Source organism: Marmota flaviventris, chromosome 1, assembly GCF_047511675.1.
Source record: "Marmota flaviventris isolate mMarFla1 chromosome 1, mMarFla1.hap1, whole genome shotgun sequence".
NCBI classification, from domain to species: Eukaryota; Metazoa; Chordata; class Mammalia; order Rodentia; family Sciuridae; genus Marmota; species Marmota flaviventris.
This window is the reverse complement of record NC_092498.1, coordinates 214,984,181-214,997,048: the sequence shown is the minus strand read 5'-3', so window position 1 is coordinate 214,997,048 and position 12,868 is coordinate 214,984,181. Positions and strand designations below refer to the sequence as shown.

The following is a 12,868-nucleotide window of genomic DNA, read 5'->3' as shown; positions in this document are numbered from 1 at the left end:
TCCAACCTCATGGCTTGGGGACAGGTGGGTCCCAGGTGGAACAGGTGGAGAACTGGAGTTGGAGATTTAGGCAAATGTAGAAAGTGTGTCTGTCACAAGGTACATCCTGGTAAGAGAATCCATCATCTAAAGGAAATGCTCTTCTTGTAAAAGGGAGAAGGGAGGGACGGATGAGGGTCAGTGATGCTGATGGACAGAGTTTGAGACAGGTCTGGAGGGGGAAGTGGAAGGGTTAAGGGAGGCCTTGGTGCTGGAGCTGGTGCCTCCTCAGGCCATCTCTGAGGAGGACAGGAAGGACAGGGGGGCAGGAAGGAAGCATCCACACTGCTTGGGCTGGGAGCACCAATGACTCTAAGTCTCACCTGAGCAAAGTCAGTCTGCAGCTAGAGTACAGGGGACCCACACTGGTGTTTGTGAACAAGGGTCTGAGCTGTGGAGGAGAGAGAGGGGGGAGTGGGTCAGCTGAGAGGTGGGCAATGGCATCATTGGTGGGTGAGGGTATCCTGGAGGATACAGGTGCATCCGAGGGTGGGACATAGGCTGGCTCCAGTGGGCAGGACCAGAGTGGGACAGGCACTGTGCTCACCAGGTTCTGTAGGACCTTCTGAGTGGTGTTGAAGGTCAAGGACCCTGGGGCCTGCATGTCGTCCTCATAGCGCAGGTTGGTGATGGTGAAGTTGAGGGTGAAGGGCTCCAGGGGAGGTCCTGAGGCTGCATCAGGGGAGGGAGAGGAGAGGACCTTTGAGTCAGGTATGGGTGGATTTTGCGGGCAGGCAGGCAGGGTCTGTGGTCACAGTCTGAGATCAGGGAGGATCTCACTGGAGACTACAGCAATGGATTAGTGTCCTTTGGGTCCAAGCCCTGTGCCACCATTGTGGATCACATTCAGTCATCGAATCCTACAGTTAGGGAGGGGAAGATGTGGAACCTCCAAAGCTTCAAGGAGACAGTTGAACATCTAATATTTTATTTCTGGTAATTCTATTGAATTGTTCGTTTATTACTTTCATCTCTCCACCCAATTATCAATCAGTGGCATTCTCTCTATTTCCAAGGAAATATGGCCAGAAGTGTCCAACGACACGGTGGTGATAGTATGATTGCAAGGACTTCCCAGCCTGTGACCCCAACTTCTTCCTTCCTGGACCGCTGGCGATGTGGTCAGGGCCTGTTGCTTCCTTCCCTGGCTGTGGGACTTCCGAGGACCACTGACTACTCACCACTGGTGGTGGTCATGACAGTCCGGTGGGTGTAACCTGCAGAGAGCCAGAGAGAGTGACCTTGAGGAGGTGCTGGGAGGGGAGGAGGACTGAGGAGGCTTGGAAGGGGATGCTGTGTGGGCTTCACCATGCAGCAGAGCAAGATGGCCCTGCTCACCGTTGACGTAGAGACTGTTCTGGTCCAGGGTATAGCTGCCCAGCTGAGTGACCCCTTGGGTGAGCAGGCTCAGCTCCCAGTACAGCTGCTCTCTGTCCAGCTTGGGTTCCAAGGGGTCAGGATGGTAGGTGCAGACGGTGTGCACTCCTGTGGCTGAGCCATTCTTTTCAGACCTGGGGGAGAATGGAGAGGAAGAGGAATGAGAGCCTTTTCAGGAAAGGGGCCAGGAATACCGCCACCAAGAAGGGAAAATGATAGAGGCAATGAGAAGGCCCGCAGAAGCGTGAGAGGTCAGATACAGGTTCTCCGAGGGCACTGGCTTCTGAACAGCTGGCCACTGCGACAGAGTTGGCAGGTGTGAAAATGGATCCTGAATTTTAAAGATGAAACATGCCACCTCATGGCTTTGGGACAGGCAGGTCCCAAGGTGGGACAGGTGGAGAACTGGAGTTGGGGATTACAGCAAACGTAGAAAGTGTGTCTGTCACAAGATCCATCCTGGCAACAGAATCCACCATCTAGAGGAAATGCCCTTCTTGTAAAAGGGAGAAGGGAGGGAGGGGACGAGGGTCAGTGATGCTGATGGACAGAATTTGAGACAGGTCAGGAGGGGGAAGTGGAAGGGTTAAGGGAGGCCTTGGTGCTGGAGCTGATGCCTCCTGAGGCCATCTCTGAGGAGGACAGGAAGGACAGGGGGGCAGGAAGGAAGCACCTACACTGCTTGGGCCTGGGAGCACCAGTGACTCTAAGTCTCACCTGAGCAAAGTCAGTCTGCAGTCAGAGTACAGGGGACCCACACTGGTGTTCCTGAACAAGGGCCTGAGCTGTGGAGGAGAGAGAGGGGGGAGTGGGTCAGCTGAGAGGTGGGCAATGGCACCATTGGTGGGTGTGGGGATCCTGGAGGATACAGGTGCATCAGAGGGTGGGACAGAGGCAGGCTGGCTCCAGTGGGCAGGACCCGAGTGGGACAGGCACTGTGCTCACCAGGTGCTGCAGAGTCTTCTCTGTGCTGTTGAAAATCCAAGACCCTGGGGGCTGCATTTCCTCCTCGTAGCGCAGGTTGGTGATGGTGAAGTTGAGGGTGAAGGACTCCAGGCGAAGTCCTGAGGCTGCATCTGTGGAGGGAGTCAAGAGGTCCCCTTGAGTCAGGTCTGGGTAGACATAGTGGACAGACAGGGTCTGTGGCCATGGTCCTTAAATCAGGGACCCTCCCACTTAGAATACAGCAAGCCCTGGGAGTTCTTGGGTCCCAACCCCTAAATCAGTTGTGGTCCATCCTGGATTATCACACACTGCAGGCCATGAAGGAACAATCTGGAAACCAGAAAGCTCTGATGGAAGAATTTTTTAAATACTTATATTTTTCCCATCAAATTCTGCACCTCCTTTTTTTCGTTCATCCACCCAAATTACATTTAATGACCTTGGTGTGTGTCCAGGCAACAACACAAGGTCATCAGAGCTGAGACCTATCCCACTGGCTTTCCAGCCTGTGACCTGGTTCCTGTCCTCCCTGACAGCTGGAAACGTACGTAGGCAGGGGTCTGCTGCTTGACCCCCGGAAGTCAAGGGATTTCACTGTGTAGACTCACCACTGGGAGTAGTTGCTGTGGCCTGGTGGGTGTAACCTGCAGCAGGAGAGGGGGAGAGAGGGGAGTGGGGAGAATGAATGTATGAATTGTGAGTTGGTGAGGACCCAGGCAGCGTAGACCTGGAGGACGCCCCGGGCTCTACCACACAGCAGAACAGATGGCCGCTGCTCACCATTGACATAGAGACTGTTCCTCTCCAGGGTGTAGGGGCCCAGCTGGGTGATGCCGTGGGTCAGCTGGCTCAGCTCCCAGTACAGCTGCTTTATGTCCAGCTTGGAGCCCACAGGGTCGGGACGGTAGTTACAGACTGCATCCACCCTGGTGGCCAATCCATCTTTCCTGGGTCTGGATAGGAAGGGCGAGAGGAATGTCATTAAACAGCTCTTCATGGAGGGGTTCTTTGGTTCTTGGGGACAGGGGAGGAAGGGGCACTGATATGAGAAGCCTGACAGAGAGGGGAATTAGGAGACCCAGAGCCTCCAAGTGCAGTGATTTCTGGCCACTCCGCGCTGGTCTGGGGAGAAACGTTACGTCATGAGGCAGAAACCTGCGTCCTCATGGCGTGGGCCAGCTAAGCTCCCACCCGAGGCAGGTGGAATCTGCAACTGGACTCAATCAAGCAGTCTTAACAGAAATTTCGGGCAGAATTGGAAGCCTAAGTGAAGGCCCATCCTGTGGAACATTCAGAGGGGGAAGTCTTAATTTAGAAAATGTGACTTGGGGGTGGGGTCCCATCCAGCTACTGGGCTTTGCAGAATTCCAGGACTTATCGGGGAGAAGGTGGTAGAATCGGAACACATCTTGGTTACCCAGAGGATGCCGTAATACCCGAGGATGTCCAAAAGGGAGTGCGGGAGGAAGATGACCCCAATGCCCGGTTTGGGAACATGTGGGACATCTGTTGGCTGTGGCTCTAAGGTCTCACCTGAGCAAAATCACTTTGCAGTCAGAGTACAAGGGACCCACGCTGGTGTTTTTGAGCAAGGGCCCTAGCTATGGAAGAGAGAGTAAGAGATTAGGAGACGCATGGCTCCGTGCTCATCCTTGACAGGGGTCGTCCTCAGTGAAGGAGGCTTAGGGTACGGGGAGAGGGGAGTGACCAGTGGGAAGGGCAGCAGTGACTGGATGGGGCTTGAGGGATGTGGGCAGGGCAGGAATGAGTGGAGACGGGGGCTGGATGCTCTCACCTGGAGCTGCAGAGCCTTCTCTGTGGTCTTGAAGGTCAAGGACCCTGGGGGCTGCATGTCCTCCTTGTACTGCAGGTTGGTGATGGTGAAGTTGATGGTGATGGACTCTAGGGCCAGTCCCGTCACTACAGCAGGGAAGAGGAGAGGGGAGAGCCCACACTGAGTCAGGCCTGGGGTGGATATAGCAGGCAGGCAGGTCTGTGGCCACAGGCCTGACACCAGTGACCGTCACACTGGAGAACAGAGCAGTGGACGAGGGTCCTGGGGGCCTAATGCCTGAATCACCAGTGTGGCCTATGCTTGGTCATCACATACTGCGGGTAAAGAGGGCACAATGTGGCAGTTCTTATTTGCAGCAATTCTAGTGAGTTGTCCCGTTATTTCTTTCTTCTCTCCACCCAATTATCATTCAGTGACATTTCTCTGTTTCCAAGGAAATATGGCCAGAAGTGTCCAATGACACGGTGGTGATAATATGATTGCAAGGACTTCCCAGCCTGTGACCCCAACTTCTTCCTTCCTGGGCCACTGGTGATGAGGTCAGGGCTTAGTGCTTCCTTTTCTGGCTGTGGCTGGGGGACTTCGGAGGGCTACTGACTACTCACCACTGGTGGTGGTCATTGCAGTCCGGTGGGTGTAACCTGCAGAGAGCCAGAGAGAGTGACCTTGAGGAGGTGCTGGGAGGGGAGGAGGACTGAGGAGGCTTGGAAGGGGATGCTGTGGGTTCCACCATGCAGCAGAGCAAGATGGCCCTGCTCACCGTTGACGAAGAGACTGTTCCGGTCCAGGGTGTAGCTGCCCAGCTGAGTGACCCCTTTGGTGAGCAGGCTCAGCTCCCAGTACAGCTGCTCTCTGTCCAGCTCCGGAGCCCCCGATTTCTGGTGGTGGGTGCAGAGCACGTCTACGCTTGTGGCGGCGCCGCCATTCTTTGGCCTGGAAATGGTGGGGTGGGTAACCAGGAATGGGTTGGGGAGAAAGAGTGCTTGGAGCCTGGGGGTGTGACAGGAGGCAGCGTGAGGAAATGAGAAGCCTGGTACAGAGGCAAGAAGCCAGAGTTTGAGATCGGGTGGCTCCTTGGTGTTTCTCAGCCTGTGGAAGGAGGAATCTGGGAACGCAGACAAGGGGACCACCTGATGCGTTTCTCTGGCAGAACCACAAGAGTGCCATAGGCCGCGTCAGAAGGCGGTATAGCTCTACCGCCCTGGATGCTGCTTGTTCCCACCCTGCAGAACGCCCTTCCCTTCACCTCCTGAATCCAGGCCTCGCCTCCGGTGCCCTGTACTTCATGATCCATTCTCACCAAGGCTGCTAATTCTCACTCTAGCTGCAAATCTCTTCTTGTTAGACGTTTGCTGAAATCCATCCATGGATCTCTCCCTTCTGGGAGTGAATTCCTGATGTCCTGCTGTGAATCTGGGCACACCCCATAGGCTCCTGTGCGGCTAGGATTTCTGCTCTGCCTCTGGCTACACTTCCCCTACCTACTTTCCCTGCAGCAGACATGGGACATCACCTTCCCCCTCCAGGTAGTCAGTCTGCAGCCAGAGTACAGGGGACCCACACTGGTGTTTGTGAACAAGGGTAAGAGCATCTCGTTTCCTCCTTGACTCGCCACCCTTCCCTCCTCTCCATACGTCAGCAGTCTCTCTGGGCCTGTTTGTCAGCTATAAGATGGGCATCATGTAATAATACGGGGTACTGATGTGCGTTGTGAGGACTGAAGCTGTTGGTATAGACACGGGGCGCTGTGGCTCTTCTCAAGGAAGAGGCCGGGCAGCACTGAGGGGAAAGGCACATGCTTCCCCTAGACGTGAATCCTGGTCCTCTACCTGGCAGGTCCTGAGTTCTGGGTTTTCAGTGCTTTTTCTGTGCCTTGGCTTCTCATTTGTAAAACTGGGATAATTATCATGATTTTGAAATCTGGTGCTTCTAAACTAGGGGCAACTTGTACCCTTGGGGGACATTTGGTAAGGTCTGGAGTCATTTTTGGTTGTCCTAACTGCGGGGGTGGGGAGAAGATGGGGTCCAATAGGCATCTAGCTTGTAATTTAGAGGCAAAGATGCAAATCAACGCCCTACGATGCAGAGGACAGCCACCCACAATAAGAATGGTTCAGAATCTTCATGGTGCCAATGTGGGAAGACCCCAGGTCCTTCATCCCAGTGTCTGGCACATACTAATTGCTTATTTTGCATTGACCTTCAGGGAAAGATAGATGTTGTGGGCTATATTTCTATGCTGTAGGTGTGTCCTTTGTAAAGAAGTTTGGTTCATATTTCCAAGTTGCCCGTTTCCTCAGTTTGTTTCTAGAAAATACCTAGGAGACTTGAGGCTCAGGAGGATGGGAAGGTCTGGGCAATGGTCCGGGGTGGGATAGGAATGCAAGGAGAATCTCCCAGGAAAGGGCCAAGTCAAAGGGAGGACTTAGTCCTAATGAATTACACATAAGAATCTCCCAGGGAAGGGCCAAGTCCTAATGAATTACACATAAGAATCTCCACCATGTCTCCCTCCTGGACATCTTCTCTGGAGATTTTACCTGAGAGAGATCAGTCTGCAGCCAGAGTACTGCAGGCCGACACTGGTGCTCTGGAACAGGGACCTGAGCTGTGGATAGAAGTGAATAGAACACCTGAGTGGGAGGGGGCCCGACGAATGGGTGGGGCTATGACGAGTGGGCGTGGCTAGGAGAGTGGGCGGGGCAGGGGAAGTGGGTGGGTCTCTCACCAGCTTCTGCAGAGCGTTCTCGGTTTTGTTGAACTTAACAGAGCCCGGGAGCTGCATATCCTCCGCGTAAAGCAGGTTGGTGATGGTGAAGTTAAGGCTGAATGACACCAGAGCAGCGCCAGAGACTGCTGTGAGATTGGGGGAGAAGATAAGCCCCGAGTTATACTGCGAAGTAGATTTGGGGGTTGAGGAGGACTCCAAGTCCATATCCCTGGTACCCAGTGTATTCACATCTGGGATAAGAGATCAGAATGTCTCTCCTCCAATAGGAGGAGATGTCTCTCCACTTTATTTTGAAAGACACCACCACCACCAACAACAACAACAATGACAATGACAATAAGTAGCAGCAATAATAATAATAATAATGTTGGGTAGAGCTCACTCCCTGCTACCCCTTGGTCCTAAGCATTCTCCATCCAGTATCTCATGTATTCTCTCACACAATCCCTGGAGGTGAGTCCTATCACTGACTCCTAACTGCCAGAAGATGAAAATCATGTTCAAAAAATTTAAATCACTTTCCCAACACCACACACTATTTTCGTAAATGATAGACTGTTCCACTAGGGATCAGGGGCGTTTGTTATGCAGTAAAAGCTAACTGATACAATCTTCAACAGAGAGCAAAGCTTGGATTTCAGAGACTCCAGGGCCTCAGGCCGAGGCTGAAAACCTGATATCACAGAGCTCTCCAACCTAGGGATGGAACTGAACTGCTCTGTGACAAGGGTATAGCCTCAAACGTTCATCGTTCCCACCCTGTCCCCTTGCCTTGACCTCCTGTGCATATTTATTACCCCTTCTCACTGCTCAGCGTAAAGACACGTGATCAGGAGGAAAGCAGACATGGAGACAAGGCTCCTACCTGTGGTCAAAGCAGTCGAGGTTCCCAAGGAGAGGGGGGAAGACACAGCAGCTGGGGAGGAGGAATGGGAAATGAGTGCCTTGTTGCTTCGTCACACCGGCGGTGCCAGAAAGAGGGGCCTTGGTGCTCAGCCTGAGTCACAGAGGAGAGCTGGGGGTGGGGCTGACCAGGTCCTGAGGCTTCCTTCCTCCATGAGGACCTAGACTTTGTGGGATGTGACCAGCTGCCCCCTCACGGGGCAGTGGAGGCGTGGGGCCATTGGGGGTCTGAGCACTTACCAGGGGCCGTGGAGGTCAGGACTGGCCTGGTGAAACCTGCAGAGGGTGAACAAGAATGAGGCGGGAGGCCTGGAGGGATGGACCACTGGTAGAAACTGCCATCAGAATGACCCTGGTCAGGGGGTGGCTTCCCTTCCAGATGGTGTGTGGTACAGCCGTTCTCGGACTGTCCACCTCTCTGTGTGCACGACTTAGCCCTTGGTGAGGAAGGGGAATCTCACGAGGAGAGGAGGAGAGAGAAATCCAGAAGCAGATGGATTTCATGTGTCCTCTAGCCAGAGATGAGTAGCCACCGGGGTCCCCCTGCCCCCAGGGTGCCAGAGGAGACCTCATCGCTGCTGCAAGATGCTCACCATTGACATAAAAGTGGTCTCTGTCCAGGATGTAGGAGCCAAGCCGGGTGACACCGTGGGTCAAGCGGCTCAACTCCCAGTAGAGCTGTTCCCTGTCCAGCCCGAGGCCCCCAGGGTCAGGATGATAGGTGCAGATGACGTCCACTCCAGTGGCTGTCCCACCTTTCTCAGGCCTGCAGAGGTAAGGACATGGGGTGGGGATGGGGCAGAAGGGCATCCTTGGTTGGACATCTTTCTGTCAGCCCCCTTAGATGTGAAGGCCTGCTAATCTGCCCTCCGGGTCCAGGCATGAGCTGCCCTCAAGAGCAGGGGCATCCCTGAGCCACAAAGGACCAGAGTGGATGTTTCATCTGTTTAAACCTTAGCTCTTTCACTTGTTGAAAAACTCACAGAAGCTTTTTTGACTCCCGAATCTCCCATTTGTACTGAATGGATAATGCCCTGACCACGGGGTTGGAGTGTCATGGGATTCAGAAGTGAGGAAAAATATCCATCCCTGGTGCTGGCTATCATACAGGTGCACACTAATTAATTAATTTCTTAATTAAACAAATATTTACAAAGGACCCGCAGTCGCTGGTGAGAATGAACAGCCAGCTCTGAACAGAAATGCGTCAACTCTTGGAGAGTGGATCCAACCCAATTTCTGGGTCTGACCATCTGAGCATGAGACACTGTATAGCTCAACTTTCCAGTAACCACAAATTTTCCATTCCTGTCTCATTGGGGCAGCAGGAAAAGTGGGCCCTGAAGGGAGAACCTGAAAGGTTCACTATATTGTCCTGCCAGAGAGCATAATCAAGGACAGAGTGTCCTTTGTATCTCAGATGGATGGAATTGACCTTGAGCTAAGCAGATTCTAGTGCTGGTCTATTAGAAGCTTGATAAAAGTGCTACATTAGTCATGTTGTCTGGAAATATTGCACGTGGTGAAAATGACTAGACCTATTTCTGGGAGGACCATAAATGGACCTCCATCCCTTGCAGGAAGGTCTGACTTGGAGCTGCCTTGGGTGTGTTGACCTTGTTAGCTAGGTAGAACCGCTTGGTTTTCCTTTGGGATGGGATACTTCTAAGTCAAGGCAAATCCATTGGCCACTGAGGCCTTGATTCCTTGCATATGAATTGTCACCTGAGATGCTGAGAAGAAGGACAACCCTTGGACCATCAAAAGGGCGCTCTCAAAAATGAAACACCAGACACTACCCTGTTGGCCCTGTCCTTATTGTTCTAAGTGAAATGGAAGCCAAACGGCTTATTCAGGTCTTGCAAGTGTGACTGTGGATTTGAGATGTTCTACAGAGACCAGCACACAGGACTGGGAGGAGGGCGACGGGAGCCTGGGAGGTCTCGGGTGCTCTCAGGGTTGTGCAGGTGCAGAGGTGGCACCTGAAAGCGAGCACATTCCTAAATTTGGTGCCCTGAGACCTCTTTTGTTCCACCTGGTCCAGATCCTGGCCAGTGCAACCTGCCCATGCTTTACCACCTCTGCTAAGGCAACACAGAAGGGAATCTCACCTCAGTATGGACAGTCTGCACCCATCGTAGAGTGAACCGATGCTGCAGTTGGTGAACAAGGACTTGAGCTGACGAGGAAGGAGAGGGTCAGTGAAAAGATGAGCTCCTCCTCAGCCACTGTTTATTATCTTTCATTTTTGATTTATCCTGCTAACTGTACACATTAAGGGGGTTTAGTGTGGTATTTCTTTTTCTTTTCTTTTCTTTTTTTTTTTAGTTGCTGATAGAACTTGATTTTTGTTTATTTGTATGTGGTGCTGAGAACCGAGCCCAGTGCCTGACACAGGCTAGGCAAGCGCTCCGCCACTGAGCCACAGCCCCAGCCCCTGAGTGTGGTATTTCCACTGATGCACACAGCGGGCAGTGATCAAATCCAGCCTCTCTTTGTCCACCCCCTACCCGGAAGGCAAGTCCTTCCCACTTCGAGTAACCACTGTTCTACATTCAGGTTGACTGTTCAGCATCCACATATAGGATGAGAACATATGTGCTTGTCTTTCTGTGTCTGGCCTGTTTCTCTTTCCACCATGTTTGCCAGGTAGTTGCACATGACAGGATCTCATCCTTCCTTATGGATGAGTAATATTCCATTGTGTGTGTACGTACTTATGTATTTATGTGAGTGAGTATATGTGTGTGTGTATACATATATGTGTACATAATATCACATATTTTTTACCCTTTCATCTGTTGATAGGCACCTAGGTTGATTTCATATCTTAGCTACTGTGAATAGTGCCCCAATAAATATGGTTTGCAGATATCTCTGGGTATGCTAAGTTCATTTCCTTCAGATACATGCCCAGGAGTTGTATAGCTGGATTATACAGAACTATTTTTTTTTTTTATTTGTGCCAGTTCCAATTTCTGAATCCTTTAAATCTTCCAAAATTGAGCAGAGAGATTCAAAGAAGGTGGGTGGGGGGGGAGTTGGGAAAGAGGGGCGGTGGCTGGGGGCTCTCACCAGGTGTTGCAGAGTTGTCTCTGTGGACTGGAACCTCACAGAGCCGGGCTGCATGTCCTCCATGTAGGGCAGGTTGAGGATGGTGAAGTTGACCGTGAAGTGCTGCAGGGTAAGGCTGGCAGCTGGGGTGGAGGAACCAGAGGGGGAAGGGTCATGTCCTGGGTCAGGCCTGGACCAGATAGGGGGCAGAGGGCTGCAGGGACACAGCCCTGCTCAGCCGGCCCCACGGTCTTGGAGATGCCAGGGAGGGGAGCTTACACCTGGACCTGTCCTGGGTGTGGATCCCTGTGGGAGGGGGAGGGAGGGTGGGGAGTGGGGGAGGCTCTGTGTTCTATGCCACATGGTCCCCAGCTCCGGGTGCACACAAAACCCAGAGAGTGCAGCATCTGGGTGTTTCATAAACAGGTCAAAGATGACGCCTGTGTTTTAGTCCCCAGATTTTTTTTTTTAAAAAAATATCTATTTCTCTTCAGTAGGCTTGGATCCATTCACCCAAAAGCTTGCCAGCATCTCTATCAAATTTTTACACATCCTTTTGTTTCAAGCAAAGCCAAAATAAGCAAATTTTAGCCATTCAGAACCTGCTTTCTTTGCATACTTACTCAAGGAAACCATACCCAACATCTCCTAGATATCAAAAAGGTAAATTCTATGGCTATAAACACCCTAAACTGCTGTTCCCCATCAGAGCACTCTGACCTAGAAACTCCACTTGCCCCTCTCCCTGAGGAGTTCCCTTGCCTTCCTGAGAAGTGACCCCTAACCCTAGTTCCAGATGGTCCTGTTTCAAGGGACTTCCCTTGCATGCACACTGCGTGCTACTGCCATCTAGTGGTCATATCTTGCTTTCCTTGATCAATGCCCCAATTCCTCCCCCTCCACTGGTTTAGATGTCAGAACAGGTGACAGTGGGGATTTAAGGGATACTTGCTTGTATTGACTTGAACTAATTTCTTTCTCACACCAGGGTATATTAGAGGACCTTCCCTCCAAAATCTCAGAAATTCAGCAAATAATTGTTTCCTAATTTATCAAAGTTGCTGATTTCACAAGACTTATATTTTGGCTAATTCCTTCCAATTATATTCTTCTTTAACAAGATGTTGGAAGTAATTAGACAAAGTCAGATCGTGGGATGAGATTTTGGTCTGCTGTCTTTAAAAGTCAATGTTGTGCCAGACATGGTGGTGTCTGCTGTTAATCCTGCACGACTCAAAAGGCTGAGGCAGGAGATCGCAAGTTCAAGGCCAGCCTGGGCAATGTAGTGAGACCCTAAGCAACTTAGTGAGACCCTATCTCAAAAAAATATATGTATATGTGTGTGTGTGTGTGTGTGTATGGCTGAGGATATAGCTCAGTGGTTATGCACCCTGGGTTTAATCCTTGGTACTCCCCCACCCCAAAAGTCATTGTTATGATTTTTAAAAATGGGCTGCTGAGTAGGATTTGTGTACACTAAAAGATATGAAACACTAACATAATCAATATGAGAAATTTGATTGGAACTTCAATTTTGAAAAAGGCTAATTATAAAAGAAAGATATTTGAAAGAATTTGAATATGGCATGTTAGATGATATGGATGCATCATCATCATTTTTTTTTAAAGACAGAGAAAGAGAGAGAGAGAGAGAGAATTTTTTAATATTTATTTTTTAGTTTCTCAGTGGACACAACATCTTTATTTTTACGTGGTGCTGAGGATCGAACCCAGCGCCCCGTGCATGCCAGGCGAACGCGTTACCGCTTGAGCCACTTCCCCAGCCCCATCATCATTTTTGAAGTGTGATGTGGTTACCTAGGACAATGAACTGATATTTTTCTGATTCTCACTGACCTATTTAGCAGTGAAGCATTGTATTATGTGCTATTTTCAAATGGTTCAGACCAGAAAAAAAGTTCTGTTGACATCTACATGGTCAGTTCTACAATGCTGCTTGTTTTGAGAGCATGATTTTTTTTTTTTTCAGGCTCACTGATATCTTAGGGCCTAATTTGAACATA

At 51.0% G+C, this 12,868-nt stretch overlaps 2 protein-coding genes across 2 annotated transcripts in view; both read right to left on the bottom strand.

Moving 5' to 3' along the window:
- The window catches only part of Muc16 (mucin 16, cell surface associated), a 71,994-nt gene that overhangs the window by 36,485 nt on the left and 22,641 nt on the right, over positions 1-12,868 (bottom strand). Inside the window, exons 23-32 of the mRNA XM_071604489.1 lie at positions 10,866-10,987; positions 9,902-9,969; positions 8,384-8,556; positions 8,031-8,066; positions 6,885-7,117; positions 2,134-2,201; positions 1,378-1,550; positions 1,240-1,256; positions 587-739; positions 363-430 (exon numbers count right to left, since the gene is read on the bottom strand). Coding sequence (XP_071460590.1) covers positions 363-430; positions 587-739; positions 1,240-1,256; positions 1,378-1,550; positions 2,134-2,201; positions 6,885-7,117; positions 8,031-8,066; positions 8,384-8,556; positions 9,902-9,969; positions 10,866-10,987 — 1,111 coding nt within the window. The remainder of the gene's footprint in view (positions 1-362; positions 431-586; positions 740-1,239; positions 1,257-1,377; positions 1,551-2,133; positions 2,202-6,884; positions 7,118-8,030; positions 8,067-8,383; positions 8,557-9,901; positions 9,970-10,865; positions 10,988-12,868) is intronic.
- Positions 2,230-5,450, bottom strand: LOC139702864 (mucin-16-like). Its single transcript, XM_071605339.1, has 9 exons — positions 5,287-5,450; positions 4,917-5,089; positions 4,762-4,797; positions 4,157-4,281; positions 3,895-3,962; positions 3,142-3,314; positions 2,970-3,005; positions 2,362-2,492; positions 2,230-2,274 (listed from the first exon to the last, which is right to left on the bottom strand). Exons 1-9 carry the CDS (start codon positions 5,448-5,450, stop codon positions 2,230-2,232), a joined length of 951 nt encoding a protein of 316 aa, XP_071461440.1.